The sequence below is a fragment of the Suricata suricatta genome, chromosome 2, assembly GCF_006229205.1.
Source record: "Suricata suricatta isolate VVHF042 chromosome 2, meerkat_22Aug2017_6uvM2_HiC, whole genome shotgun sequence".
Classification (NCBI taxonomy): Eukaryota; Metazoa; Chordata; class Mammalia; order Carnivora; family Herpestidae; genus Suricata; species Suricata suricatta.
The window spans coordinates 159,383,122-159,410,515 of record NC_043701.1 but is presented as its reverse complement, the minus strand read 5'-3'; the positions used below and the strand labels follow the sequence as shown (position 1 = coordinate 159,410,515).

Sequence of the window (27,394 nt, the reverse complement as noted above, 5' to 3'; positions counted from 1 at the left end):
GGCGCCCCCAGCCCGGCCGGCCCCCGGACAGCCCGAGTGGGCGGTGCAGCGCAGGGGAGGGCTCGGAGGGGCGTCCCCGCCCCGGGCGCGGACACGCGCAGGCACCCCGCGTCACGCGAGGCCGGCCCGGCGCACGCATGGGCTGCACTGCGGGACCTAGGATCCCCGTTCCCCGTACCCCCGCCCCCCTACTCCGAGAACCGGTAGGCTCAGGACTCGGCCGCTGCGGCGGGTCATCTTCTACCCCTACCCGGGCCCCGGGGCCAGCGGCAACTGGTCATTGTTCGAGCACAAAGAGCCGGGCGCCACGGCGGCCGCCCTTCCCCCGCCGCTTCTTCGGTCGAAGCCTCCCCTGCAAGACACACTCTCCGGCGAGAGAGTCCAGAGCAGGACGCCGAGGGTCGGAGCCCCCACAACCCCCGCTGCCGGGACCCTGCGCCCCAGGACAAGTCGGGGGCCGAGGAATGCGCCGGGTCTGCCCCCCACCGCCAGCTGTTTAAGGAGGGATATTTGGACTTGTGGAGGCGGCGCCCCCTGGCGGCCCATTCGGAGAATACATCCTGTCACCACTCCCCCACCGCCTACCCGCCCGCCACCTTGGGAGCCCCTATCGACTCCCCAGCCCTGTACCCTCTCCTGCGCGAGCCCAGGCCTGTCCCAGGCGCGGCTCTCTGCTCCCCAATCTTCCCTAAGAATCATTTAAGAGGGAAGTCATTGCTGGGAGAGAGAGGCAGCCCTTGGTACCCCAACAATAATTGGGGTGAGCCATCCAAACCTACACTAGCCTCACAGCTGACAATATTCCTCTGTCTTCTCAGGATCACAGATAATCTCACCTTCTGGCAAACAACACAATCGTTGTAACACCCACACGACCTTTCCCACATGCAGCCCCACTCAGCCACAATCACACAGCCTCCTCCATCACGTGGCTCCATGCTCCTTTCCATAATCTTTCAGGCCAACTCACACACAGACATACTTCGTGTCACATACCTTGTGCACAGTCTTTCACAACAACTCAAAGTCCTTACAACCGACTCAAAATCTTAAGCAGGCTTTTTCTCCTAAGCATCTTTCACACACTGGTGGTCTTATTCCCAGCCAGACAACTTTCATACACAATGTGTTTCACAAACATTCTACCACACAGACTTTCCCTGAGGGGTCTCTGTGGCCCAGTCAGGTCAGCTGATGCCCACACCCCTTGGGCAACGACAGCTTCCCACCCCCTACTTGCATCCCCACCCCCAAGGCCAAGGCCTGCCAGAGCTCCTCTGCCCCAGGAAGAAGCATCCCCCCCCTTCCAGGCCACAGTCCTGGCCGGCTCTCAGCTCTATTTTTAGCTCTGTGGAAAGGGTTGTTTTTCTTTCTTTTTCCCTGGAAAGGGAGACATAACCCAACCACCCTGAGGCTCATCCCAGACCCTGAGCCTTACAAGAACAGAATGATCCCCCCTCCCCAGGAGAGACCCCCTCCCCTGGCCTTGCCCTGATCCCAGCCTCTTGGGGCACCAGGAGCCTCCTCCCCTTTCTGGCAGCCAGCCCAGAAGCTCAGGCAGCAGCTGGGCTCAGCATGTGTGTAGGGGTGGAGGGTGGGGTGGGGAGGGAGGCAGAGGGCTGCTGCCCACTCCCTCATTCCCTGGGGGAGGGGGCTCATCCTCCCTTCTAGAGGATGGAGCCAGGCCCACTCCTGTATTTAGGGACATTTACCCTCATGCATACCCCGGGAAAGGAGGACTCCCACCCTCGCTGTAGTCCCTTCCTACACTGGGAGTAAGAGCTCCCAGTTCTGCATGGAGGGTATTGGTAGGAAGGGGACCCACTGGGGCTCAGGCAGCTGCTCCCCAGACTGGAGGTATGGGGCAGGCGCTCTGTACACTGCCATCAAAAATAACGCCTTTCTCCGATCAGGGATGAGGGCACCGTGAACATGTTCGGGTGAAGGAAGGAGAGGAGCCCAGGTCACCCCACCCCAAGTGTCCAGTCCTGAGCTACCCGAACCCCAGGGGGCGTTTTGCTCCCATTTCTGTGGGAAGACTTAGCACTTCTCTAGGCGGAGAATGGAACACTGCCGGGCTGGAGACCTTGCAGACTCTCCCAGGACTGGGGAGGGAGGTCCTCGCCCTGATGCGCGGGTGGGGTAGCACAGCCCACTTGTCTGCGAAGCGATCACGTGCTCGGCGCCTGTTTACGTCTTAGTCTTCACCTGTGGGCGGCCAGGAAGCAGGAACCTCCCGAGGTGTCCCACCCGGCCCGCCCCCGTCGGCGGTCACAGGGCAGCCCTTTTCTCCAACCCCCGTCAAGTGCGCGACAGCAGAGAGCTCTGTCCACTGGGGGTCCGTGCCGGCCAGTGGCGCTGCTCCAGGAACTGTAGGGGTAATCTATGGGGCGCGTCCTTTCCTGAATGCACGTGTGTTCGTGTGTCCCAAGTGCGTGGGTCTGTCTGCGTGTGTGCCCGTTGATGTGACTTTCTGTGTCGGTTCCCGGTTCAGACTCCTCGACTGCGGCCCCTCTCCCCCTTCCCCAAAGTGGGAACCCCCTTCTCACTCCAATCCTCGGCTTTCCCAGACCGGGAAAGTTCGCTCCAGAGCCGAGATGTGTGGAAGGCAGAAGTTCCGATACCTCCGTGTCCCCACCACTCACCCAGCGCCACCTGCGCCGCCACTCCAGCTCCCGCCCAGCTCCTGCTCCAGCGCGGGTACCTCCTCGCCGCAGATCCGCCGGCTCGCAGCCAGCTCCGGGCTCCGGACTCCGGGCGCCCGCCTGGCCCGGCCTGGTGGAGCGGGGCGGGGCGGGGCGGCTGAGGCCGCGCCCCCGGCCCAGGAGGGGAGTGGTCTGCCCAGCACCCCCTCAACAGCCGACCCGGTATCCAGCCCCGAAGTCGCACAGCGGTACCCGGAGGCTGCCCCGCTGGCCTCCGACCTCACAGCCGTCTGGATTTGGCTTTCGACCTGGGGAAGGGGAGAGCGGCACGTGACCGAGAGCTTAAACTGTCTGGGTGCCCTACCCAAGTTGGCGATAGGGCTTTACTGCCACTTGCCCAGCCCTGTAGGGAGCCAGACCTAGTCCGCTCTCAGCTCATTCCCCAGGCACAGGGAAAACCCCTTGGAAGCAGACAAAGAAGGCTCAGGTTTCACCAAAACGGACCCCGCCCCACCCTCCGGCCAGAGCTGCCCTAGTAGAACCACCTCCCCCTCCCCTGGAGTAGGTGCCCAGGTAACCGTGCCCGCCAGTTCGGGGCCCCCCACAGAGCAGGGCCAGGCTTCCCTTAGACTCGTAAAGTTCCACCCACAGGCACAAACAGGAAGTTGCCTTGTATTGCAGGGAGGCACCTAGGGCTCCCTCCCTCCATGGCGCCCAAGGCAGCCTGTGGGAGGGCACAGACTGTGATGTATATAGGTATCTGGGCCAGGCTTGCAGCCTACTTGGGCAGCGGAAGTACAGTGAATTTAGTCCCTTCTCAAACCCATCTGCAGTAAAGAAGCTGCTGGAGGACAAAAGCACCCCCGCCCCGCCAAATGTTAGGCAGAACCTGAGGAGAGGACTGCAGACCCAGCTGAACCCTGCTTGGCCAGGCCCTTCCTGAACTCTCAGGGAGATTCCTAATATCCAATTGGACATGGGCAGAACCCGGGTAACTTGACTTAATCTGCTCTGGTTGGGTACAAGGATAGTGGATCCCAGGGACCTTACACAGGACCCAGGGGATTCCTCCATTGCTTTCTAGGCTCCAGGGACTCTTGAACAGGGAGTGGGGCTGGGGAAGCAATTGCTTCTCCTGCCCCACATCATTCTGTCTTGTGCTGGGGGGACAGGAGTCTGCTAGGAGGGTGGGGCAAGACAAACAGGCAAGTGTGTATCTATCCCTCTAGCCCCAATTCACGGGATCTCAGGGATTTCCTGAGAATACACCAGGAGTAGACCCCACATCCTCAGAGGTAGGACTGACCTGGTGGTGTGCATCTGGAAGGCATGGCTGACGTTGTTACAGACCCTGGATGAGGCCTAGACCAGCCAGCGGCTGGGAATGATTACTGCGGGATTAGGAGGCCTGGCTCCAGCCGGTCTGGGAGAGACCCCCAAGAAGGGAGGCCCTAGAGGAGCTACCCCCTCCCTCCCCCCACAGGTTCTTCTCCAGAGAACAACTTTGTTCCAGGGTCTATTTCAGGAGTCAGTTGTAGCCGTAATTCTCGCACGCAACAGACCAGAGCGCCCAGAGCCTTCTACAGAGCCCCAGGAGCCCACTTGGGTGGACTGGGGGAGCCTGGTAATGCAGCCCTGCTTGGAGGGAGCAGGAAGCGCCTGCCTACCCTTACAAAAGGCGTCTCCCCAGCTCCCTCAGAACACCTGGCATTGTGACCACTCTTGCATGCAAATCTAAAGGGAAAATAGGGCTTGAGGATAGCAGAGGAAGTGGGATGGAAAAGTGCTCTCATTTAGAACTATTTTTCACAAGGTCTCTTACATTACCATCTCTTTCAGTACTTGTTGAAGATGAGAAATCCTGTAACTTTTCTCAAACCTCCAGAATTAGAAACGTCTGTGTGTATGTATGGGGGGGGGGGAGGTAGACCCTAGGTTCTTCATTTTTAAAGAATCCTAGGAGCTCTGCCCCCATCTGACATACCGACATAAGAGAAACAGTGAGCATACAAGGACAGCAAAACGGATGGGGACCCAGATAAAAGACAGTGTGAGCCTGCACTCAAGAGAGGTCAGCAAGTGGCTCGTATCACCGAGGGACAGCTGGTCAGGCAGGGCCTAGGCATGTGGCCCAGTGACCCACACTTGTGCCACGGATCACATGGAGATCTTCAGGGAAGATAAGGATAAAGAGACACCATCCTGTCATCCCTAAGTCAAGAAGGGTATGAGAGGGTGTGTGGGTGAAGGCCCTTTAATGCCCCTGCTTCCTTGGGGGTGCACAGCTCAGACTCCCTATAGAAAGCAGGAGGAAAATCCAGTTCTGGACTGGGGAGACACCTGGTGGACATAGAAGAAAAAACACGGAAACAAAGGCAATGGAAAAATTGTTTTCAGTAAAACTAGAAAAGGCTCTACAAAAAGTCCTGACTGAACCCACTCCAGTGGTCTGAGGTGGCGGAACACGTAATGTGGTCCATGTGGCAGGCACTCTGGGCTCACAGCTTTCTTCCAGGGCTCTCTGGCCAGCTTCCACTTTTGGGGCCCTGATACTACAGGGTCAAGCACCTAGGATCCAATGGTATGGAGTGCCACCTCATGGCAGGGTCCAGAATGGGCAACAGAGGAGTCTGGTACCCACCATGTCACCCTTTGGCTCCAGATGCCTGGGCTGGAGTTTGGCAAGAAGTCCTCTATTCCCGTCCATGCCTGAACTCACTGCTTTGAACTCAATTTGCTCACTCCCACCTGAGGGGCTCTGTATCTCATTTCCTGTCTGCTTGGATCCCTTTCTCCACATGTTCACATGGCTCAATCCTAGTTCTTTGAACCCATCTCAAATGTCCTCTGCTAAGAGACACCTATTCAGACCTTCATCTACACTAGGCTGTATGTACTGCACTACTGTTTTCTTCATGGCTCATTTCCCTGTCTAAAAATATGTTTTGTGTTTGTTCATTATTTTTCTTGTCTCCCTTGCCAGACTACAGGTTCCAGGGAAGCAGGGACCTCATCTGTCTTGTATTCCCAAGACCTAGAACGAAGCCTGGCACACAGGAAGTTCTCAGGTCTCTCACGATGGAACTCTGCCCTAGGTTAGGCCCCTGTGACTGAGGAAGATCCCTAGCTTAGGCCTACAGGACAGAGGTAGCCTTGCCAGAGGGCTAAGGTCTATGCCCCTGCCTTTCTGGCCAGGCTCATTTCAGTGTCCAGCTCTGCACTACCTTCACCTGGAGGGCTTGGAGGGGTCTGGCTGGCAGGGCTGGTGGGCCTGATCCAAGCAAGTCTCAGAGTTCTGGGGCACAGCCCCCTTTTTGCCAGATGGGGGCTTTTTGGCCACTAGCCCATTGTCATCCTTGACCTTCTTGAGCCGAGCCTTGCTCTTTGGTGGTATGGAGAAGGTGAGAGAGCTCTTGTTGAATTCAAGTGGGAAGACACCTACGTCTCCATCAAAGCGGTTCTTGGACACCTGCAGATACCGTTTCCCTGGACCAGTTACCAGTTTCCGGTCCTGTAGGATCAGAACGTTGTCCGCTTCCTGGCTTGCCTGGGGGACGGGGGCAGAAGGAGAAAGGAGCAGTGAGAAGACATATGACAAGCAGAAAGGAAATTGAGGGTCCAGGAAGAATGGCAGAGCTACAAACTACTGACCACAACCTGGGGCCACCTGAGTCCTTCAGTTCCAGATTTTGTACATGCTATTCCCTCTGACTGTAGCACTTCTCCACAGCCCACCACCCCACTCAACCCCTGCTTCTTATAATTCAGGTCTCCTTCATCAGAGACCATTCTTGATCCCCATAAATAAAGAATGAACCATCCATCATCTTTCCACTTCTGTGTTCCTCTTTTCTCTCCACGTTTGTTCCACTGTGGCAGAGCCTGTGCTCCCCAGCCTGTGTGCCCTGTGCCCAGGCCTGGGATGTAACAGGCACTCAGTGTATCCCTGGAAGCTCCAGGACTCGGCTGGTCCTGCTGCCCAGAAGCCGCTCCCATTTATTCAATTACTTAACACTTACTGTCTGCCAAAACTCAACCCAACCTTTGTTCACACCCCCTTTCCCCAAATGGTGAAGAAGTCTCTCCAGATGTCCCAGGCGGACTCAGAGGTTTCATGGTTCCCCAAATGCCTGTGTTGCCTACGGTAGCTCTTATCATACTGAGCTACAATCGCTGTCTCGCTATTTTCCCCACTGGACGACGCGAGCTCCTAGAGGGCAAAGGGGGCAGAGTACCAACTATTAGCAGCCTTTATACTTCCAGCCCCAGCGACAGCTGTCTCCTGCCTCTTCTAGGTGGACAGTCAAGATGATCTGAGGCTGAATGAGGGCCATCCCTGGTCACACCTGCCCCCTCTACCCTCCTAAGCTTGGGCTCCTCTAAAAGCCACTTACTTTGGCTGAGCCAAAAATTGACGCTGTCTGCAGCTCCTTGTCATCATCCTCTTTCCGGGGATGAATGACCAGTGTCACATGGCAGCTATTGTCTGTTGCAAACTTTCGAAAGGCTCCGACGATGTAGTCTTGAGCTGCAATCCTGCCCCCACCCCAACAAAGTAAAGAGGTCACCGGACATAGACAGAAGGAAAAGAACATGCACACACTCGATTCATTCACATTTCCCCACGCCGCAAACCCACCCTGCTCCACGCTCCCGGAGGACTCGCGCGGAGGTCCCTGTCCCTACCTCCCGCGGCCACAACCCACACTTCTATGAAGATACAAGTACACGTGGGGTGGTGTGTGCTGGCACACGTGTCAGAAAACCAGAACACAGTGTGTGTGCCTAAAGGCCAGCTGCCTAAGAAGACACGCATGTTGAAGCCGGTTCCAGTTACACGAAAGGACTTCACCTGTCTGTGGACAGCTGCTCCTGCCCCATCATGAACTGCAGATTGTCGATGACCACGTGACAAATGTCATACACGTATACGGCATGTTGCATCGTGTCTATTACAGTCCTGGGAAGAGGAAGAGGCAATGAATTCAAGAGGCAATTACAAGTGGTCTCTAGACCATGCCAGCAGAAGAGCCAGCATTCCTGAAAATTCGGCTGGGCATGTGTTCTCCTGCCTTCCCATTCTTTGAAAACCCTAGGCCTCGGAACCTCACCTGATGCTCTGCTGCCCGTGGAAAGTCATGAAATAGAGAGGCAGGTCTTCGAAGCGGTCAGCCCACTCCTCGTATTTGTCCAGTTGCTCTTCTAGCCGCCCCACGGCAAACTGAGTCAGCATGACCCGGGCGAGTCTCACGTTGCTGATCTCAAAGCTACCCCAAAGGGTGTTTACCCCCTGGGTACACAAATCCAGGGCATACTCACTGATGAATGTGGTCTTCCCACTGCCTGTTGGCCCTGCAGGGGGTTGAATACAGACCTGGGTAAGGGAAGAAAGTTCTACCCTTAAAATTTTCTTTAAAAAATTTTTTTAATGTTTTTAAACTTATTTTTGAGAGACAGAGAGATAACGCGGGCAGGGGAGGGTCAGAGAGATAGGGAGATACATAATCTGAAGACAGGCTCCAGACTCTGAGCTAGCTGTCAGCACAGAGCCTGACGTGGGGTTGAACCCACGAACCGTGAGATCATGACCTGAGCTGAAGCCAGGCACGTAACCTACTGAGCCACCCAGGTGCCCCTCTACCCTTAAAATTAAGACCCGGAGCAAGGGCTTCAAAGTTGGGAGAAGCCTCCTCTGTAACATTTACCATGGCCCAAACCCACACATGATCCTCTGGCTCTTACCCCAAGTAGTGATTTCCCAAAGGCTCACCTGTGAAGACTGTCAGCTCGCCCTTCCGATGGCCCTTCAGAAGACGATTGAGATCTGGGAAGCGGTTCCAGCGGATGCCAGCTGCCTGTTCCACATTTGACAGTTCTCCTAGCACCTCCTCCCGAAGCTGCCGGAAAGACACAATCGACTTGTGCCAGGCGGGCAGGGCGGTACGCAGAATACGAGAAAGATTTAAGCCTCGGTTCAGGGCCTCCAGGGGACGGGGCTGCTGGTCTCCAGGCCGCACCAAGGAGCATCGCTTGGGATTCAGTTTTCGAGCAAACAGCTTGGCAGCTTCCCAGGACCTCAGGTCATCTCCTAGCCAGAGCACAATACGTCGAAACTGTTCGAGGTAAGGGAGCAAGGCAGGGGGTAAGCAGGCTGCTCCGCGGGGGAGGGCAAGAGTGGGCAGCCCTGTGGATTGGCTCAAGGCCAGGCTATCCAGCTCACGACTCGTTAGTACCACCTCAACATCTCGACGACTGATTAGTGGTAACCCAAACAGATTGTGGTAGACACCAGGCCGGGGAATGGTGGTTTCCTTGTAGTGCACTCCATCTCCCTGGCCTTCAGCCCCTAGCAGCTTCAGGCCTCGTAATCCCAAACCTCCAGGGGAGAGCCAAGGGAAGATGAGGCTGCGAGCAGGCCGCAAATACCGCACATTGAAACGCCTGAGCGTGTCGTCCGTCACTTTGGTAAGGCCAAACATTATCCGAGCCAGCTGGGCCTCCTCGGGCTCAGGCAGCTCCCAGAGAGGTACAGCTCGGTCCCAGATCCTCCGGACCTCCTCACTGTCCTCCGCTTCTGGGGCCTCACTGAGCAAGATCCCCTCTCTGGCTCCATCTCCTCGTCCCTCCACACTCGCCTGGAAGTCTTCCCAGCTTCCCTCTGCTAGGCTGGTCATGCAGAGAAAGCGACCTGTGGTCTTGTCAATGAAGAGGCTGAAGGCAGCAGTGGCACCATTCTGGTCCTTAAGCGGCAAGGCTTTCACAAAGGGGCTGGGTGCCCGCAGGCAGCTGTGGCCATCTTGGAAGGGGATCCCATGTGCCCGCAAATACTGGCGGATTTCAGTTGCAGTTACAGGCAACACTGGTACCTCCAAGGCTGGGAGAGCTTCTTTCCTGTACCGTCTTCGAGGAGGGCCAGGGACCAGGCTTCTGGGTAGGCCCCTGCGACCCATCCACTCCCCACGCAGGGGCAGCAGGATACGGAGGGGGTACCCACCTCGAAGGAGTACCCACATTCCTAGTCAAATCGAGGAAGTCACTACTTGAAATGCCTTCCGTGCCTGGTTCAGGACCCTTCACTAGGTTGGATCCTAGAGATCCACAGCACTCCAAAGAACCCGCCAGAGGTTCTTTCTTCCAACTTCTCCCTTCCCTCTCTGAATCCTCCTCAGCCCCTCGGCATTGCTACTTCACATCTATGGCCATCTACAGGACCCTTTCACGTCCAGGGGCTTCTATCTGGCGATCTGCATGGCGCTGTGCAGCTACCACCTCACCTCTACGACCCTCCACACTGCCCCTCACCGCCGTGCCTGGTCTAGATCATCTCCTCACCATTCCCGCCCCTCCAGGGGATCTCCGCGCCGTCTTCATCTCTAGTGCCGCCTGCGTCCTTCCTGGCCCCAACGCTCCAGCCCCCAACCCCAGGCTCTTCTCGCCTCTCCTTCCTTCGAAGGGGACTCACCACAAGTAGAGCGCCACCGAGCGGCTCCCGCCGGTCCCCGCGCCCACCTCGCCCCCGCGCCCGCGTCCTCCCTTGGCTCTACGGCCAAGAGCTGCGCCGCTCGCGACGGTGGCCGCGCATCACCCACCTTCCCCTCGCCCCTCTCGACCGAAACGTGGGTCACTGACCCACGCCCTGCGCTATGACCGCGGAAGCAAAACTCCCCGGACACAAGTGTTCCCGGAACCGGAAGCCTCGGCGTTAATCCCGCCCCCGGCCCGCGAGGAGAGGCGAGGCTAGGCTGCCGCAGCGCGGCGGTCATGACTGCGCGCGGGACCCCGAGCCGCTTCCTGGCCAGTGTCCTCCACAACGGGCTGGGTCGCTACGTGCAGCAGCTGCAGCGTCTCAGCTTCAGCCTCAGTCGCGATGCGCCCTCATCCCGCGGCGCCAGGTGAGCCGGGAGAAGGGTGCGGGGTGCTCTTGGGACAGAGGTCGCCCAGGGTCGGGAGTCGCCGTGCTTACTCTTCTGGCCTTCCTCAGGGAGTTCGTGGAACGGGAGGTGGCCGACTTCGCCCGACGGAACCCGGGGGTTGTAATATACGTGAACTCGCGGCCGTGCTGTGTTCCCAGAGTGGTGGCCGAATACCGTGAGTGGGGCCGGACGAGGGCTGGAGGGCGGCACCCGGGGGGTTCCTCGCGGGCTCCTCTTGCTCTCATTTTAACCTTCTCCCTCCGCTTCCTCTTCCCCCACCCCCTCCCTTCGGACAGTTAACGGGACTGTGCGCGAGGAGAGCATCCACTGCAAGTCAGTCTCGGAGATTGCGACGCTGGTGCAGAAACTGGCAGACCAGTCTGGCTTGGAAGTGATCCGCATCCGTAAGCCCTTCCACACGGACAACCCCAGCATACAGGGCCAGTGGCACCCCTTCACCAACAAACCTACAGCGTTGGGCGCGCTACGCCCGCGAGAAGTCCAGGATGCTGCCCCAGCCCAGGTGCCTGTGCCGTGAAGCGTTGCTCCGCCAACCCCAGTCCCAGGCTTTGGACTTTTACCCCAGTGGAGGTGCTTCCTCCTCTTTGGTTCAGGGGATTCCAAGCCTCCCGCAGGCAGATGGAGCCCACCACGAGGGAAGTGGACGCCAAAGCTTTTGCTTGGGATAAAGAACAGCCTGTCTTCATTGAATAGGAGGAGGAGCAGTGACTTTGTCAGTCTCCTAATTATTACCCAGTTTACATCCTTGAAACCTGACTCTTCAAGGATTTTACAGGCTTTTATTTCTGAAATCCAGATCGATACTAGTGATCTCAAATCCGGGTGTGGGGTTTCAAGAATGGCTTGTGAAGAATCTCTGATGTCATATTGCTTTTTTCTTTTTTTAACATCTATTCATTTTTGAGAGACAAAGTGTGAGCAGGGGAGGGGCAGAGAGAGGGAGACACAGACTCGCAACCAGCCTTCAGGCTCTGAGCTATCAGCATAGAGCCCACTGTGAGGCTCAAACCCACAAACTGAGATCATGACCTGAGCTGAAGTTGAAGCTTAACTGACCGAGCCACCCAGGCGCCCCCACCCCCATGTCCTATTTCTGCAACCATTGAACCAGAGTTAAGACCTTAGATTCTGATGTAAACCTGGCTTTAGGACAGCCACTTTACGTCTGTGTGAAAGCTTAGAAAACTGAAGTTAATAAACTTGCCCAAGGTTATACTTGAGGTCTTCAAAATCTGCATGTATCTTAAGTCTAACCCCATTTCTCATTCTCTTCAAAGCAGAAGGGGAACATACAACCCTTCAGTATTAAAGGACATGTGATTAATCCAGTCCTAACCCTCGGAGAGTGATTCTCAGGCCAGGTCCCTGGTAACGAGCCTGCCCTGTCCTAACTGCTCCCCAAGACAGGCCCTTCTGCAGTAATGATTTCATGTTGTCCCTTGTTGGGGGAGGGGAGGGGCTGAAAAGCTTCTTGGGAGTGGGCAAGAGAGCTGGTAAACAGGGAGCAGCTTCTAGGCTTAGCCAAAACGAGAGGGAGGAATCGTGAGGAAAAGAGCCAGGAGGTAAAAACCTAGAAGCCTTTGTAGGAATTCTTGAACTCTTGTAATGTTGTCATGCCCGTACCACTGTGTTCACAGTGAGTAGTGAGAGCCTTGTAAAGGCCTGTGTATCCACTCAGGGCAGCCAGATGGCAGCTGAGGGTCCCAGTCTCCTCTGCAAATGGTTTTATGGGGAGCAGAGCCAACCCTGCAGCACCATTTCCATAGGCTCAGAAGCCTGCCCCCTGGCAATCAGAAGGCCCTTCTAGACCAAGCAGACCACACATAGCTTTGGGGAAAGAGGGTATTTATTAACCAACAGGAGGGGGAGGAGCTGAGCCCAGGCTCCCCACTCTGTCACATGCCTGTGCTGCCCACTTAGGTGGTGAGTGGGGGCATTCCTAAAGAAGCATAGCCGTTCTCACAATAAATACATTCATTGTGGGGTGGAGGCAGGAGAACTTGGGTGAAGGGCAGTAAAAACCCGTGGGATTCCACGTTCTCAGCTACAAAAATAACAGTCATCCTCACCCAAGGGGAATGGGGGAGCTCAGTCAGGATTTGATTGTCCCATATGGGCCTGGAGACTTCAGAGGCCCCTGGACCCTGAAAGTGCCCCGGTGAGGTAGGACAGGGATGGGAGCCAAGCATCCAAACTCCCAGCCTCTGCCCTTTGCATAGTTCCAAGAACGGGCTTCATGTGCCAGGTGAGACATCAGATCTCCTCCCCCTGCTCTGGTCTAGGGGTAGCAAATGCTTGGTCTCCAAAAGGGAGGCTGGCTCATTGCAGTGTTGGTCACCCGTCCTAGGGAAATATCTGAGAGGACAGCTGAATGGGAGAGGGCTCTCCCTCTGAAATGTCCATGGACCAAACCCAACAGATAGAGGTCCGAGGCAGCAAAGGGAGGCTCAGAAATGCAAGTGGAAATGTACGCATGTGTGTGTGAAGGGATATGCCTGGGGCTCTGTCATCTTGAGAATGACCAAGGGGGTAAGGAGGTTGACTGAAGAGGCTGCATATTAAGGACAGAGGGGAATGACACAGTCTTACCTCCCCAGTCTGGCCTGTTCCCAGGCTCTTGCCAAAGAGGTCACCACCTGGGGCTGGGACTAGGGGAGAAACCTAGATAGGATGGCCTATGGCAATTGGAAGGGCACCCAAAGTCCAGGAGAGACAAAACACAAGAATGTACCAGGAGATGGGGGTGGGGGCCCTGCAGCCCAGCTGATAGACATTCATCCATGTGCACATGTGAATGTGTGCAGGGCTCAGGTGGCTCTGGTGGCTGGCAGAGGTCTTGTCTGGTTTCGGGACCATCCAGCACATAGGGCCATGCAGAGGGTGGTGACATTGAGGTCATCTGGACCTGCAGAGCCCTGCCTAGGAGAAAGAGGAAGGATTTGAACAGACAAATGGGGCAGGAGGATGGCATCCTCTCCACCCAAGTGCTTGCGTTAAGGGGATGGGAACTGGGGCTGGGTCTACCCCATTCCAGGGCCTGAGGGAGTACCCACCTCTGAGGAGCACCGGTTGGCCTGGGCTGCTCACAGATGGGTCTGTGGAGACTGAGGAGGGGGCTTTGGCTGGGCCTGACTCTGCCAGCCCTACAGGGACATCAAAAAGTTGGGAGAAGGGCCTGGAGTTGGGGGTGAGGGGGAAGGTAGACTGGCTGTGTTGGGGAAGTGGCAGCCCGGCCTGGGGCAGACAGGCTGGCTTGGAAGAGCATGTGTCCCAGGAGGCTGGGCTCAGACCGAGCTCTCATCCAGGTGCTCCACAAGCTGCGTGTGTTTCCTCTTCTCCAAGATGCGGCTGAGCTCCTCGGCAAATGAGCAGGGCCCCGCTGGCGCCCCGTTGTTGCTCTGCCTCAGGAGCACGTAGCTGTTGCCGTTCATCCTGCGCAGCCGGCTGGGCAGCGCCACCAGCCCGTTGGTCAGCTCGGCCGGTGGCGGTGGGGGTGGTGGAGGCGGTGGGGCTGGGGCTCCCTCCCCAGGGATGATCTGGAGGCAGCTACTTTCCAGGCCCCCAGACCCCTCCCCGTCATCACCCTCATCTTCGTCTCCAGGACACTGGCCTGATACCGTCTGCAGCTGCACAGCAGAGCCCCCTGCCCGGCCAGCCCGACCCAGAGAGTATTTCCTTCGACGGCCTCGTCTGCCTCCCTGAAGACAGGCCACATAGAGGAGGGAGGAAGCCAGGATGAGGCAGAGGCCACCAAGTGCGGCAATGGCTAGCACGTACAGCAGCCTCACGTCAGGTGCCAGCTGTGCCCCAGGTATGGCAGGAGCTTGTGGAGCTGGGGCAGGGGTGGCCGGCCGCACTGTGAGGCTGTAGGAGGCCAACAGGGTGCGGAGCCCGTTCTCCTCAGCATAGCAGCCGTAGTTGCCACTGTGCTCTGGCTGTATGTTTGTCACCAGCAGCCCGTCCACGCCTACGCGGTAGCCATGCTGCCCATCATTCAGGCCCATGGTCCCATTGAGCAGCCACAAGGCCCTGGCCAGGTTGGATGGCTGGTCACAGGGCAGGAGGACATCATCACCTCGGAGCACAGAGCGGGTTTTCAGGGGTGGTGGTGGCCCTGGAGGGGGTGAGAGGAGCGGTCAATGCTTGTCTGTCTGAGGGAGGGCATCGGAGATGGCAGGCCCAATGGTTCACTGTTATGTCCCTAGCACGAAGCACAGAGTCTGGAGTCGTGGTGACAACTGACCAAGGCCTCGCACACTCATGTTCCCATGTAAGTTTGCATGGGCCCTTCTCAGTGGTTTCAGTTCCTGCTATCTGCCAGGGATTCGTGATCTCGATGTCCAGCAGAGTTCTTTCCTGACCAACACGCTTGGACATCTTGCACACGCAGGGGATCTCCATGTGAGGTCTTTCGAACACGGCACAGGAACTCAGGCCAAAGACTCCCTCGCAAACAACACCAGGTATTTTCCTTGAATTGTCACAGTGAATGCACCACTAGCCACTCAGCTGCTCAAGTCAGGAACCTGGGAGTCTCCCTTGGCTCTCTCCCCTTTGTGTCTAATTCTCACCAAGATTCTGCTTCCAGAATCCATCTCAGCCCTGTTCACTTTTCTCCTTCCCCACTTGCTGGCCCACTCTGGCCCCCATCTAGTTCATTTTCCACGCAGCACTGGGGGTAACCCTTTTTTTGGGAGGCGGTGTAACCTTTTAAAAACACCATACTGATCATGCCACTCTGCTGCCTCAACGTGGTCCCCGCCCACTTTCTCCAGCCTCTTCTCAAACATACCAAGCTCATTTGCCTGCTGTCTCCTCCGCTTGGAGGTCACCCCCCTCTCTGTGCCCTCCACTGGTTGATCAGGAGGAAAGAGCACAGAAGTGATGAAAAGCACAAGCTCCAGTCAGACTGCTTGGGGTCAGGTTTGAATTCTGACCCTGCTACTTAATAGCTTATTAACTTTGGACATTTTACTTATTCTCCCTATGTCTCAGAGAGCTTGCCTCTCAGGGGGCTGGGGATCATGGCACCTCTCTTCTAGGAATGCTGTGAGCATAAGAGAGATCGTGTGTACATGTTCAGTCAGCACCTGGCATGGAGGAAGTACTCAGCACATGTTAGCTATGACTAGTGACTTCTGCTCTTCCTTTAGGTATTAGCTCAGTCATCTGATCTTCCTCAGGGGGATATTCATTATCTTTCAAATCCTTGTCATAGTTGTAAGTATTCCTTTTTAGCAAAAACCAATGGAAATAATTACTTGTGAGATCATTTAGTTGTCCCCCACCCCCCACCAATACACACTCGGCTATAAGCTCCAGGTGTGACCAAAAAACTCTTATGTCTTGAGCCTTTCTCCTCATTTATAATTCTTTTGGGCAACAAATATCTGTGGAGCACTTGCTCTGTGCCACACTGTGCTGGGACGTCTTTGCTGCAAGCACACAGACACAACCATTCAGATATGCATGTGCACAGGCAAACGACAGTAAATGTAAAGAGGACAGGCTGTGCAGCCAGGCCTACACACATCCGTGAATGTCACTTACCTGTATCCCTGTTGCCTTCACAGCCTCGGTTTCCTCTCTCTATGTCCTGTATCAGTGCTGTCCTGAACTCATGAAGAGGGGAATTGAGCTTTAGTGGAAGTCAGTGGTGCTGTTACAACAAGTAACTCCCACTCCCCCTCCAGCAAGCAGGCCTTCCTCCTCCCCTCAGGCCCTGATCCCCTGTTTACATGGGACCCTCACACCCTTACCACCTCTTACCTGCTACCCTGGGACCTGTTGGTTATGGTGCAGGCATGGGTGCTGGGGTCCCAGCCACAGTAGGGGTCCCGGGCCAGGATGCAGTCATAGCAGGAGCGGTAGCGGGAGCAGCTAGACAGTGGTAGCTGGATGACACCGCTCGGGGCCCCCACGTAGAGGCTATGCTGGGAGCCAGAGAAGAAAGCTAGTTGGCAACACCCACAACTCCCGCCTGCAGACATCCGCAGCCACTGCCCAGTCACCCACTCCCTGCCCGTACTCTGGCAAGTCGTGAGTCAGAGGCTACCTGCATTGGCGAGATGACCAGATTTTCCACAGACTGGGGCTCCTTGAACACTTGCGTCTCTTCAATGATGTGCATCCCAGAACCCAGCACCACAGCCTTGTGGATCCAGCCATCAGCTGGTATGGAAAGGGCAGAGGGTCAGAACCCAACAATGGAATCTGTTTTCAGCTGCCTGCACTAGTCTAATGGGAGTAGCTTGGGGGTCATCAGGTGAGGGACAAGGATTCAGCCAGTAACAGTTCCTCAGGACTGGAGACTCTGGGCTTGTCATGGCAGGAATTATTGGGTCCAGAAGCATTAGTGATCAGGGGCAAATATCATTGTGGTTGGTGGCAGGAATCTGCAGTTACCAAGAGCCAGTGGCCATCGGGGGTCAGTAGTGAGTGTTCCTTGAATCAACATCAATGGTCACCAGGGTTTTGTGATCAAAAGTCATCCAGGGAATGAGCGGTCAACAAGGATCAAAGGCTCAGGCCAGCGGTCCAAAGTACCTGTGCCCAGAAAGAGCAGGTCATAGGTGGGTCCAGCAGGCGTGGGGACGGGTGTCCCTGTGAGGTGGGTGTAGCGCACGCTGCGCTTGAGCAGCAGGGGCCGTCCGCGTGTGGGTACCACAGGCCGAGCCATCAGCGGGTGCAACTTCACAAAGTCCAAGACCAGGGACGGCAAATCCTGGGATGAGTTGTAGCCGCGAGTGCGCAACGAATCTGTGATGCACTGTGGTGGGGGGCAGAGACGGTGAACCTCAGAAATCCACTGCCTGCCTGCCCTCCACCCCCCGAGGCTAGGCCCTCCTGCCCCTCCCAGGGGTTCTGTCTACTCAGCACTGACCCCAGGCCAGGGCACTCACTGAGCCAGGCCGAGGCTCCGGCACCCCGCCCTCATAACGGCCCCAGCGCCGGGCACCATCCTGGTACTCCATGTAGGGACCTGCGAAGACAGCTTGCACCTCGGCCAGGTCGTAGCGGCAGATGGCTGAGGCCTCTAAGGTCTTCCTAGGAAAGGACATAGGGGAGGGGTCTGAGCCACACTGGGTGGGGCCTGCCCCCCTGCCACCTGCCCCAGCCTGGAGCCCCCTGTTAGCCTGGCCAACCCCAGCTCTAGGCCTCAGGGCCTCTCCTAAGGGTCAGGAGGCCTCTGTGGCCTCCGGCGCTAGGCTGGCCGGCTGTGCCTGAAATTCTCTGTCTGCGGCCAGCCTCCCCACAAGGGATCCTGTTTCTCCTCATTGACCTCTGCGCCAGCCCTCCTGCTGTCCCCAGTTCCCTGTCTCCCCACTGTCCCTGCACTGACCACTGTGTGGTCAGCGTGAAGGCCGCATAGAAGTGTGTGCGGGCTGAGGTGTCCGTGTCCAGGCTGCAGACCCCACGTAGCGTCTCATACTGTGGAATGTGGCAGACTAGACGCGCCTTTAAGAAGGAGGTCCACTTCTTCTGCAAGATCTTCTTTCCTCCTAGGTCTCCCTGGTGGGGAGCAGGGGTGCGGGTAGGGCATAGGGTCAGCGTCAGAGGGTTCAGAGGGTCAGCTTGCATACTCTTGCCCCAAACTTGGTCCTCCTCACCTTGCACACACGGGCCACACGGGCCACACGGTGGCTGTTGCGGCTCTGAGTGAAGCTGTTGGGGCCCTCGTCCGTGGCCCGCTCCGTGAAGAAGTAGTAAACCTTGTCATCATCACCCACGGTGCTGGCCTCGCTCTCCCGTACCAGGACGGAGAACACAAACTCAGCATCTGTGGGGTGGGCAGTTCAAGTGGCCCCTGAGACAGGATGGGGATCCCCTCTGCTACCCCTTACTCAACCACACACAGGAATAGACAGGCTCACCTGGGAATTTGGGGATGGGGTGTCAACTGCCCAAGGGAGTAAAGATGGATATTCCCCTGCCCCCCATCATCTTGTGCCTCATCCTCCTAACCATTGAGCCAGTGCATCGGTGCCTCCTCGGTCCTCAAGGAGTGCGGGTGACGGCTTCGGCGGATGTCAGGGATGCTCCGGAATTCATACCGTGTGGCTGTGTAGAGGCCTCCATCTGGAGCGTCCGCATGTCACGCGTGACATGTCACATACAATGAGGCACATAGCACATATCAGTGGCAAGTCCTAGCAATGAGGGTCCATGTCCCCCAAACAGCATGCTGATGGATGAGGGGCCAGGGTGGGGAGGAGAGCACACTCACCGATGATGAGGCCCGTGAAGCCACGGGCTGGGTCATAAGGACACTTCTCCTTCCCCTCTTCAAAGCTTGTTGGCAAGGTGAAGGCCTCAGCATCCTGGGGGAATAGGAGGCCAGAAGTCAGTGGGCTCGAGGACAGGCAGGGGTTATGGCCCAAGCTCAGACCAGTGCAACGCCAGGGACCAGCAGTCAGGGCTGGGCTGGGGCTGGCATACTCACAATGGCTGCGCAGAGAGGCTGGAAGGCGTGAGTCCCGCATGCATAGAAGTGGGTGGCATTGAGTCGCTGAAGAAATCGCACATGGTTGAAGCATTCCGTCTGTGGGATGGGCAGGATGGGTGGGGGAGGGCTGTGAGCCCACAGCCTGTTCAGGGGCCTTTTCCATTAATCCAGCTTTGTAGTCCTGCTCTTGCCCCCACCCACGGGACACGGTTCTGAGATCGCAGTGGGCCTGCTCACTGCCTGGAACACAGACTACTCCCTGGAACCCACTGTCCTTTGGCTTCCCAGTGCCATGACCCCTCTTATCTCTTCTGTCTCACTGTCAGGATTACCTGACACATTTTGCCAGCTTCTGCAGCCCTCTGCATCCCAGCTCAGGGGCCCCCAGGGCTCCACTCCCCAGCAGTGTCCCCTAGTCCTGGAGATCCCACACCCCCTGTGGGTGACACTACCAAATGTATCCCCAGGTTCTGGCCCTCTCTACACCTAGTAGCTCACAGGCACATCCACTTACCTGGTCACAAACCAAGCTCATTCCCTCCTCCCTAAGCTGCATCCTCCCTCCTAAACCTGCTCATCCAGTCTTTCCCTCCTCACTTCATCCATCCATCCTATTCCTCAGTCCAGATACCAGGAGTCATCCTTGCTGCTTCCCACTCCCTCACCCCCACGTTCAGTCCTCCGCCAGATTCTTTGTTGTAACATCTCCTGACGTGGTCCACTTCCCTTCCACCTCCACCGCCACCACCCTAGTCCATGTCACCACTGTCTCCTCTTCCCTGGACGACTGTAGACTGCCCGACAGTTCTCCCAAGCCTCCCCCACTCTATAAAAGCTACTTATTTATTCAATGAGTGAGGAATACATGTACACAATGTAAAATTCAAAAGGTACAAAGGATACGTTGTAAACAGAGTGTCTCCTTTTATCCCTGTTGCCTTCAAAGGGGGCTGCTCTTACCATTGTCTGGAGTTTCCTTCCAGAGATATTCTACACATAAGCACCCTCTGGCAACCCACTTTCCAAGGCATATTTTAAACATGTAAACCAAATCATGTCACTGCTGTATTTAAGAAACCTTCAGTGGCCCACTAGAGTCCTGAACATAGGGTCCCACCACTTCTGGCCCTGCACAGCAGGGCTCTGTGCCTTCCTCCCCTCCCTCACCCACTCCAGCCACGCAGCTCTTCTCCGCCCTTTAAATGCCTCAACCTAAGGCCCTCTTGATTTCTTTGCCTTGTTAACAATTCCTCCTGCTTGTTACCCAGGATTTGAATCCATGCAGGCCTCTTTGTCTCATCCCATTCCCTCCCCAGGTCCCGCCTCTCCACTAGTCTGCTCAGGCCTTCCTCTTCTGACCCCCATGATGCCCCTAACCTTCACTGCCTTTCCTGCCTCCGGACTCACTATTTTATTTTATGATTTTTTTAAGAAAAGTTTTTTAAAGTTTATTTTTATTTATTTGGAGGGAGAGATAGAGAGGGGGCAGGGGACAGGCAGAGAGAGCGGGAGCGAGATAATCCCAAGCAGGCTCCTTTCGGGGCTCAAACTCACAAACTGAGAGATCATGACCTGAGCCGATGCCGAAGTCAAGAGTCAGATGCTTCACCAACTGAGCCACCCATGCGTCTCATAGATTCACTCTATTTTAATCCATCTAGTGCCTGGGCTGGATTAGTATTACACTAGTACTGTTTCCCCAAGATGTTTACTTTAAAAAAGGAGTCGGGGGCTGGGGTGCAGGAAGGAGAGCACCTGGGTGGCTCAGGATGTTAAGTGTCTGACTCTTGATTTCTGTTCAGGTCATGAGCTCATGGTTTTCGGGATCAAGCCCCATGAGGAGTCTGCTGGGATTCTCTCCCTTGCCCTCTGACCCTCCCCCATTCACACGCGCGCGCGCGCGCACACACACACACACACACACTCTCTCTCTCTCTCTCTCTCTCTCTCTCTCAAAATAAACTTAAATACATACATACATACATACACAAGGGTGGGTGAGTGAGGAATTCTATGGTCAAGTAAGTTGGAAACCATGGCTAAAACTTGCCTTTCCAGGGACTTCTCAGAGCCTTAAGGATGATGCTGTGCACTGTGGGATAGAGCAGACAGCATTTCCCAAACTCATCTGACCATGAAAACCCTCTTTTGAAAATTAATATTTCTCCAAACAGGCTTTGGGAAGTGTTCTCCCAAAGCCTTGCTACTCAGTATGTGGCTTGGGGAGCACCAGTATCAGCTTCCTCTGGAAGTTTGTTAGAAAAATGGCAGAATCTTGGGCCCTTCCCCAGACTGAGAGTTAGCATCTGCATGTATAGCATACCCAGGTGATTCATGGGCACACTACAGTCCAAGAGTCTCTAAAGTACCCAATGGTGAGGGTGCTGTCACACAATAAAGCCCATACCTCCAGCGGCTCATTGGCAGCGCTCTGTGACCTGGGTTCCACTCGCCTCACCAGCCCCACTTTCTACCCACGCTGCACCAACAGCACCTTTGATGAAATCTCCTAGTGCAGCCTTGTTAAATACAGCTTTCCCAACACCACCCCAGACCCAATGAATCAGAATCCCTGGGCCGGGGAATATAGTTTTTTCTTTCTTTCTTTCCTTTTGGGGATGGCTCTAGGCCCAATGTGGGGCTTGAACTCCTGACCCCGACATCAAGAGTTGCATGCTCTACCGACTGAGCCAGCCAGGCACCCCTGGGACTGTATATTTTTTAAAAGCTCTCCAGATGCATCTGTTACATAGCCAGGCATGGGACCCCTGCAGACACCCTGTTCTTTAGCCTGAAAGAACTGGCAATTCACTAACAGCCCTCCATAGAATACTAGGTACTTGAGCTATTTCTTGACGAAACCTCATTTTTCTTATCTGCAAAATGGAGGATAATACAATTTCACAGGGTTATTTTAGAATTAAGAGAGATAATGGCTAACTCAGCATTTACTAGAGATTACCTATTGCTGTCATGTTATTATGCAGAAGCCCAGAAGAGTTTAAGATGCCACTATAGGCCATGCTGGTAGGTGACCAGATGTTTGGATTAGAAGTGCTGCACCTAGGGTCCGCCACTCTGGCTACACTCACGTGCTTGCTGTGGTCACTGCAACTGACTGGCTGATCCACACCTCTCCATCTGCGTCCCCACCAACCCTGACATCCCCAGCTGAAGAGAAGGAAAGGAGCTGGGGACAGGACAGACCACATACCTGGTTGTTTTTCCCTTTTTGATGACATTTGCTTTGCATCTCTGGGGAAGCCTCCCAGTGGATCTGGAGACAGGGAAAGGGAATGGGCTGAGGTGTTGACCCCAGGACCCTTCCCTTTCACCACTGTCTTTGGGACCAGGTGATAGGACTGCTGGGAACAGGGAGACTGTGGTACGGGTAAGTTTCAGGAGGAGCATTGGATGGCAAGAGAGACCTGGGTTGAGAAGGGCCGTGCTATCTGACCAGGAGGCTATGGAAGGCTGGTGAGGCTTTCGGGAAATTGAGGTCCCAGGGAGGTGGATAAAGCTGGAGACCCTCCTAGTGTCCCAGGTCCCAGGGGCTAACCTCTTTGTGAGCCCCATCTCCTATGTCACGGGCATTGAGAGAGAACAGGGCCCCTCGGGCTCCAACCAGCAGTCTTGCCGAAGACTCCTCCAGCAGCAGTGTTGAGTAGTTCTGGGCTCGGCCCTTGAACTGCCGGGTCCTGGAGAGCTCTGGGGAGAGCAGGAATAGGGAGCCCAGCCCTGGGGTGTCCTCCCCTCTCCCAGACCTGACTCCTGCTGCCTTTCAAAGTTGGAGGGGGGTGTCTAACCTTCATAGGGGATGGTCATCCGTGGGGTGGCATCTAGTTCTCTGGATGGTCTCCGCAGTGAGGGTCCAGGGACTGCAGCTGCTGTGAGGAAGCTCAGGAAGAGGGGCCAGAGCCTCCCCCACATTTTCCTGGGGAGGCCCAGACCGGTAAGACCCCCAAGGGGAGCCAGGGCCAGAGTCACAGGGTATGATGGGAAGAATAGTCACAGGGGTCAAGGTCCAGGGAGGTCACTTGGGAGGTCAGGGGTCATGGGGCCAGGGAGGGTCCTGGAATCGAGGGGACATGGAATCACAGGGTTGTGTGGCCATGGAATCCCAGGTTAGAGGTCAGAGAGAGGGATGGATCACACACTGCTTTTGTGCATCAAATACAAACTCCATGGTGGGAAGGAGTTGTGGGGTCATAGAGAGGTTGTAGGTAACTGATGGGGTCACCCTGTCCCGACAGCAGGACTAGTTCTGGTTCTCTGAGGTCCGTTTTCTAAAGAAAAAACAAGGTAAAGAAAGCTCTTTTATCTGTGTATGGGTGGAAGGTAGATGGCATTACCCCCAGGTTTGAGGGGACACTGCTGGGAAGGGGCCACAGAACTCCCACGTCAGGATTGGCTCACTGTCACTCCATCCACTTCTCTGCTCTGATGCAAGTTGGGTAGACCTTGCCCTCCTTACAGACCGTAGACTCCCCCGAGCCTGAACCCAAAATAACAGCCCTCCTCTGACCAAGTCAGAAGCTAAGCTAGGCCTCTGTCTCGGGTGGAGCTCCGTTTTCAGGGAGAATGCCTTCTCCTCCCAGCAATGGGACCAAACTTGGGGCAGCAGCTACCCCTGCTGCCTGCGGGGGTTCCTTATGCAAGAAGGCTTGGGCAGAGCCATTTAATGGGCCTTTGTTGATTTTGTCCAGTTTTCTCTTTGTTTTTTCTTTTCCCTGGCCTGAGAGCTCCCTCTGGAATTTCTCTTTAATTAGACACTTCTCCTCAGCATTCCTCTCCGAGGGGGTGAACATCTCTATTCTGCCCATGCGAGTCTGTACTGCACCCTCCGGCTAGGCATCCACACGTGTCTCTACCTGCAAACAGGCATTCACAGACACGGGGGGTGGGTGGTACCTGGGCCCCCCTGGCTGCACTACACAGGTGTAACGTCTGTGCAGGATGCCCTCGTGTACACAGCCAGTTGAGACAAAAGCAACATGGAAAAGGTGAGTGATGGCCTGAGCTCTTGGCCACCTCCCCTGCCTTATCTTGGAGACTATTGCCCACCTGGACCCTCTCACCAGGCATGTGGGGATGGGGTGGAAGTAGGTGACAGATCTCCTCTGACCCTTCTAATAGGCCTGATGTCTGAGGTGGCTCTTGAAGGTTTCCTGGACCAGGGTGGGTGTGGAGGAAGCCCGACCCACCCAATCTCATCAGACACCCACAGACAGGGCCACAAGAGTACTGGCCTCTCCCCTCCTTTCCAGGTCAAATATTAACTATGTGGCCTTGAAGAGAGGGGAAGGACCAGGAGCTGGCCAGAGGGAAAACAGGAATTTGGAGCATTTATTCAAGAGGTAAAGGTCAGCACTCTAGTGCTCAGAGCCCAGAGGAGGAGAATGTAGGATTAGTATAGAGAAGAGGATCCTTGGACCACAGAAAGGGCATCAGCTCCTCGTTTGGGGGCTGGGCATCACGAGGCCCCAGGCAAACTGCCCATGCCCCACCCCTCACTATGGAGGCACACCTGTTTACCTTTGGGGCCTCCTATTTGTTTAGTGCAGAAGTGGGGGGGAGGGCAGAGGGAGCCCTATGGCTATGAGGTATCAGTCTCTAGGATTGGGCAGGAGGAACACACTCCAGGTTCAAGAAACCACACGGAGTGTGGTTCATAGCAGAAGTCACACATGACCAGAGGGGGGTGATGTGCATGCAGTAGGTGTACATACACACATTTCCACAGAAGGGCTGTGGACAAATGTACTCATAAGAGCGTCATGCACACATACATTCACAGGGAGGTTTTGTTATGCCCAAGATTACAATATCGTCCCCAAAAACCAGAGACCACCAGGGAGACCAAGTCACACATGCAAAAGCAAAGGGCATTTATTATTATGGGCTTATAAGCTCGGGCTCACAGACTTCACCAGCGCAGTGGATCCATGCTGAGAGTCCCGAACAAAGTGGGGGTAGGGCCTTTATGGGTTTGGGAAGGGGGAGTTACAGGAAATTGTGACACAGGTATAGTGACCCAATCACAACATTTAGAGTGTTAACCAATTACAGAGTGGACCCAGGACCCTCACATAGGGTGTAACTAGCCTTAAGCAATAAGTGATTATCTATAGCTTCTATCTCTAGGCCTGCCCTTAGAAATGTTAAGGGTGTTAGCTGGCCTTTCCTGATTGGGTGTTACAAGGGTGGTCCCTTCTGCCTTGGGCAATATGTGCCCTTTTATTGTCTAATGATTCTGAGAAACCCACACCTAGGCCTCCAAGGTCAGAGGGGAAACTTGAAGCCTCTCTTGGAGCCAGTTTGGTTCAGACCTGCGTCCTTACAGTTTGTGCACAAATATGTTCATATAAACACATATATTAATATACACATTGACAAATAAGGCTCTATTCACATATTCACATCCATTCATTAGGCTGGTCACACAGCCTCAGAAGTTAACAAGGAAGGGTTATAAATCCACACATGTGCATATGAAGGATTGTACACCTATTCACAGAAAAGTCATGCACACACACATGTATGTGTAGGGACATGCACACAAACCCCCACTTATACAGGTCAGGCACGTTCATGTTAACAGAAGGGTTAAGTACATGTATGTTCACACAGTCCTCAAACACACAAATTACATGCATGCAGGACAAGCACATGTCCAAACAGGGGTTCAGTTCTCACTGCAGGCTTGGAGGCTGCCAGTGTCCACTGAGGTGCAGACCAGCCCTACCTCCCCTCCTGAAAGTCCCAATTTTAAGGCCAGATTCCAAATATGTGTGTGTGTGCGCGTGTGTGCGCGCGTGTGTGGTGATGGACGCATCTGACCTCAGATGTTCAAATGCAATGGGCTTCTCTGCAAAGGAGGGAAGGGGTACCTAACCCAGACCGGAGGAGGCCCCTAACTTTAGCAAAGGAAAGATGGAATGGAACTTAGCACTGCTCTACTCCCTAGATATGGGAGTTGGGCAGGGGCTCTCAGCCTCCATTTAACCTGTTGGGAGGGAGGGCGGGGCTAAACGGGGGGCGGAGCTGCTGCCCTCCCACCCCCAGTGGCCACAAGGCTTCAAGGTCTCCAGCCCACACCCCACACTCCACCCCCAGTTCCATAGTTTGGGTTCCTCCCCAGGGCCAGCCCCCTGAACTCTGATCACCTTCCGAGTATTAGATCCTAGGGTTGAAGAAACTGACGAACGGATACAAAACCTCCCCCCAAAACTGGATCGATGTTGGATCAGCAGGCTCTCGACCTTCATCCCAGACGTCCACCTGCTTAGTGTAGGCGGCATTCCCCTCTGCCCAGTAGGATGGCCGTCTCTTCCGGCCTCAGAGCCCTTCCCCCGCTACCCTCTCCTTACACCATCCTGGACAGTGTGAGGGTCTTCCCTCTTCTCAGATCTAACCTCAGTCTCTACTGCTGCAGCTCGAGGACAAGCTCTCCTTCGATCCCGCCGGACGCCAGGAGACGTGACCCAGATCCCGGGGAACACTGTTCACCACGCGGGTCCCCGCCCCGCGCTGGTCCCCGACTCCGCGGCGGCGGGTCTGCGTCCAGCTCGGCCCGAGGCCTGGCCCGCGCCCCTCCAGAGCCTTTATGCGGGACACGGGGACTTGATGGTGAGAAAGGCCTGGCCCAGCTTGGAGGGTGCAATGGATGTGGGGAAGGCCTGGCCTGGCCTCCGCCTCCCGGCCCAGGCCCCGCCGCCGCCCGCACTGCCTGCCTCTCTCACCTTTGCGCTTGGATCCCCGGCCATAGAGACGGCGACGCGCTGCTCCGCGGCCCCACAGCACCAGCTGCGGGAGGAAGGGGCCGCGGCCGGAGGCGGGGCGGGGGTGGAGGCGGAGCCGGGGGTGGGGCGGGGGCTGGAAGGCGGGGCCAGGGAGGCGGGGCCGCCAGGGTGGGGTGCAGGGAAGGGCGCAGCTCTCTTCTTTCGCGCCCCCCACCCTACACAATAGAGGTTTGAGGCCAAGGCTCACAGGGCTTCCGGGCATCTGGCGGCCTCCGCCCTCAAGGGCCGCAGCCCCAGTATCCATCCCTGGTGGTGGCCTCACCACCCCTGCGCCCTCGATGGACTTCCTGCCCATCTTCCCTCCCCTCTAACCCCAGGACCCGTCTAATTTGCCTACTGCTGGGGTCTTGCAAACATGTCCTCCGGGAGCTTGACTTTCTGAGGGCCCTCTGACCTTCTTGCGCTCCTGCTACCCTCCTGGGCTCTCCGTGCCCAGGGTGCTGAAGGCCAGGGTAGGGTGGAGGCCAAGCCTTCCGGCAGCTCTGAACACAGAACCTGGTCTGGATTCCCAGCTCACGGCCTCCAGCTGCCTGGTCCTTCAGCTTGATGTGTGAGTGGCTGAAAGGA

The 27,394-nt window shown here is 55.9% G+C and overlaps 4 protein-coding genes across 7 annotated transcripts in view; 1 reads left to right on the top strand and 3 right to left on the bottom strand.

The window, feature by feature from the left end:
- LZTS2 (leucine zipper tumor suppressor 2) overlaps positions 1-3,138 on the bottom strand; it is a 10,486-nt gene extending 7,348 nt beyond the window's left edge. Inside the window, exon 1 of one of the 3 annotated variants that reach the window (XM_029932405.1) lies at positions 2,646-3,138. The gene's annotated coding sequence lies outside the window, so the exon portion shown is untranslated. Of the gene's footprint in view, positions 1-250; positions 479-996; positions 1,014-2,645 lie in introns of those variants that run through there. The other 2 variants (XM_029932407.1, XM_029932406.1) reach the window with 2 other exon arrangements.
- A 1,877-nt stretch (positions 3,139-5,015) lies between these two features.
- On the bottom strand, positions 5,016-10,264 carry TWNK (twinkle mtDNA helicase). Its single transcript, XM_029932397.1, has 6 exons — positions 10,108-10,264; positions 8,416-9,660; positions 7,757-7,997; positions 7,498-7,605; positions 7,040-7,181; positions 5,016-6,192 (listed from the first exon to the last, which is right to left on the bottom strand). The coding sequence occupies exons 2-6, from the start codon at positions 9,656-9,658 to the stop codon at positions 5,872-5,874; spliced, it is 2,055 nt and encodes a 684-aa protein (XP_029788257.1). The 5' UTR covers positions 9,659-9,660; positions 10,108-10,264; the 3' UTR covers positions 5,016-5,871.
- An 85-nt stretch (positions 10,265-10,349) lies between these two features.
- On the top strand, positions 10,350-11,434 carry MRPL43 (mitochondrial ribosomal protein L43). The gene is made up of 3 exons (XM_029932398.1): positions 10,350-10,537; positions 10,627-10,733; positions 10,855-11,434. The coding sequence occupies exons 1-3, from the start codon at positions 10,407-10,409 to the stop codon at positions 11,094-11,096; spliced, it is 480 nt and encodes a 159-aa protein (XP_029788258.1). The 5' UTR covers positions 10,350-10,406; the 3' UTR covers positions 11,097-11,434.
- Positions 11,435-13,404: 1,970 nt separating this feature from the next.
- Positions 13,405-26,851, bottom strand: SEMA4G (semaphorin 4G). Of its 2 annotated transcripts, XR_003905700.1 has the most exons (16): positions 26,768-26,851; positions 22,832-23,311; positions 22,585-22,733; positions 22,240-22,302; positions 19,023-19,121; positions 18,807-18,900; positions 18,545-18,658; positions 18,190-18,359; positions 17,922-18,091; positions 17,482-17,626; positions 17,126-17,348; positions 16,635-16,750; positions 16,349-16,512; positions 16,130-16,191; positions 13,633-14,693; positions 13,406-13,498 (listed from the first exon to the last, which is right to left on the bottom strand). XR_003905700.1 is itself a non-coding variant. In XM_029932396.1 (15 exons), exons 2-15 carry the CDS (start codon positions 22,953-22,955, stop codon positions 13,864-13,866), a joined length of 2,523 nt encoding a protein of 840 aa, XP_029788256.1. In that variant the 5' UTR covers positions 22,956-23,311; positions 26,768-26,851; the 3' UTR covers positions 13,405-13,863. The 2 variants fall into 2 exon arrangements, 1 of the variants encoding a protein (XP_029788256.1); XM_029932396.1 differs by having other exon boundaries at positions 13,405-14,693.
- Positions 26,852-27,394: the final 543 nt, after the last annotated feature.

What these genes read in the sequence shown, in the direction of transcription:
- TWNK (XM_029932397.1), bottom strand. Translation starts at nt 9,658, where the DNA reads ATGTGGGTACTCCTTCGAGGTGGGTACCCCCTCCGTATCCTGCTGCCC. An exon ending in CGAGCTGACAGTCTTCACAG is followed by an intron (nt 7,998 to 8,415) that starts GTGAGCCTTTGG and finishes AACCCCCTGCAG; the next exon opens with GGCCAACAGGCAGTGGGAAG. An exon ending in CACGGGCAGCAGAGCATCAG is followed by an intron (nt 7,606 to 7,756) that starts GTGAGGTTCCGA and finishes TCCTCTTCCCAG; the next exon opens with GACTGTAATAGACACGATGC.
- MRPL43 (XM_029932398.1), top strand. Translation starts at nt 10,407, where the DNA reads ATGACTGCGCGCGGGACCCCGAGCCGCTTCCTGGCCAGTGTCCTCCAC. An exon ending in CCCTCATCCCGCGGCGCCAG is followed by an intron (nt 10,538 to 10,626) that starts GTGAGCCGGGAG and finishes GGCCTTCCTCAG; the next exon opens with GGAGTTCGTGGAACGGGAGG. An exon ending in CAGAGTGGTGGCCGAATACC is followed by an intron (nt 10,734 to 10,854) that starts GTGAGTGGGGCC and finishes CCCTTCGGACAG; the next exon opens with TTAACGGGACTGTGCGCGAG.
- SEMA4G (XM_029932396.1), bottom strand. Translation starts at nt 22,955, where the DNA reads ATGTGGGGGAGGCTCTGGCCCCTCTTCCTGAGCTTCCTCACAGCAGCT. An exon ending in AAAAAGGGAAAAACAACCAG is followed by an intron (nt 19,122 to 22,239) that starts GTATGTGGTCTG and finishes CCCATCCCACAG; the next exon opens with ACGGAATGCTTCAACCATGT. An exon ending in TTCACGCTGACCACACAGTG is followed by an intron (nt 17,627 to 17,921) that starts GTCAGTGCAGGG and finishes GTCCTTTCCTAG; the next exon opens with GAAGACCTTAGAGGCCTCAG.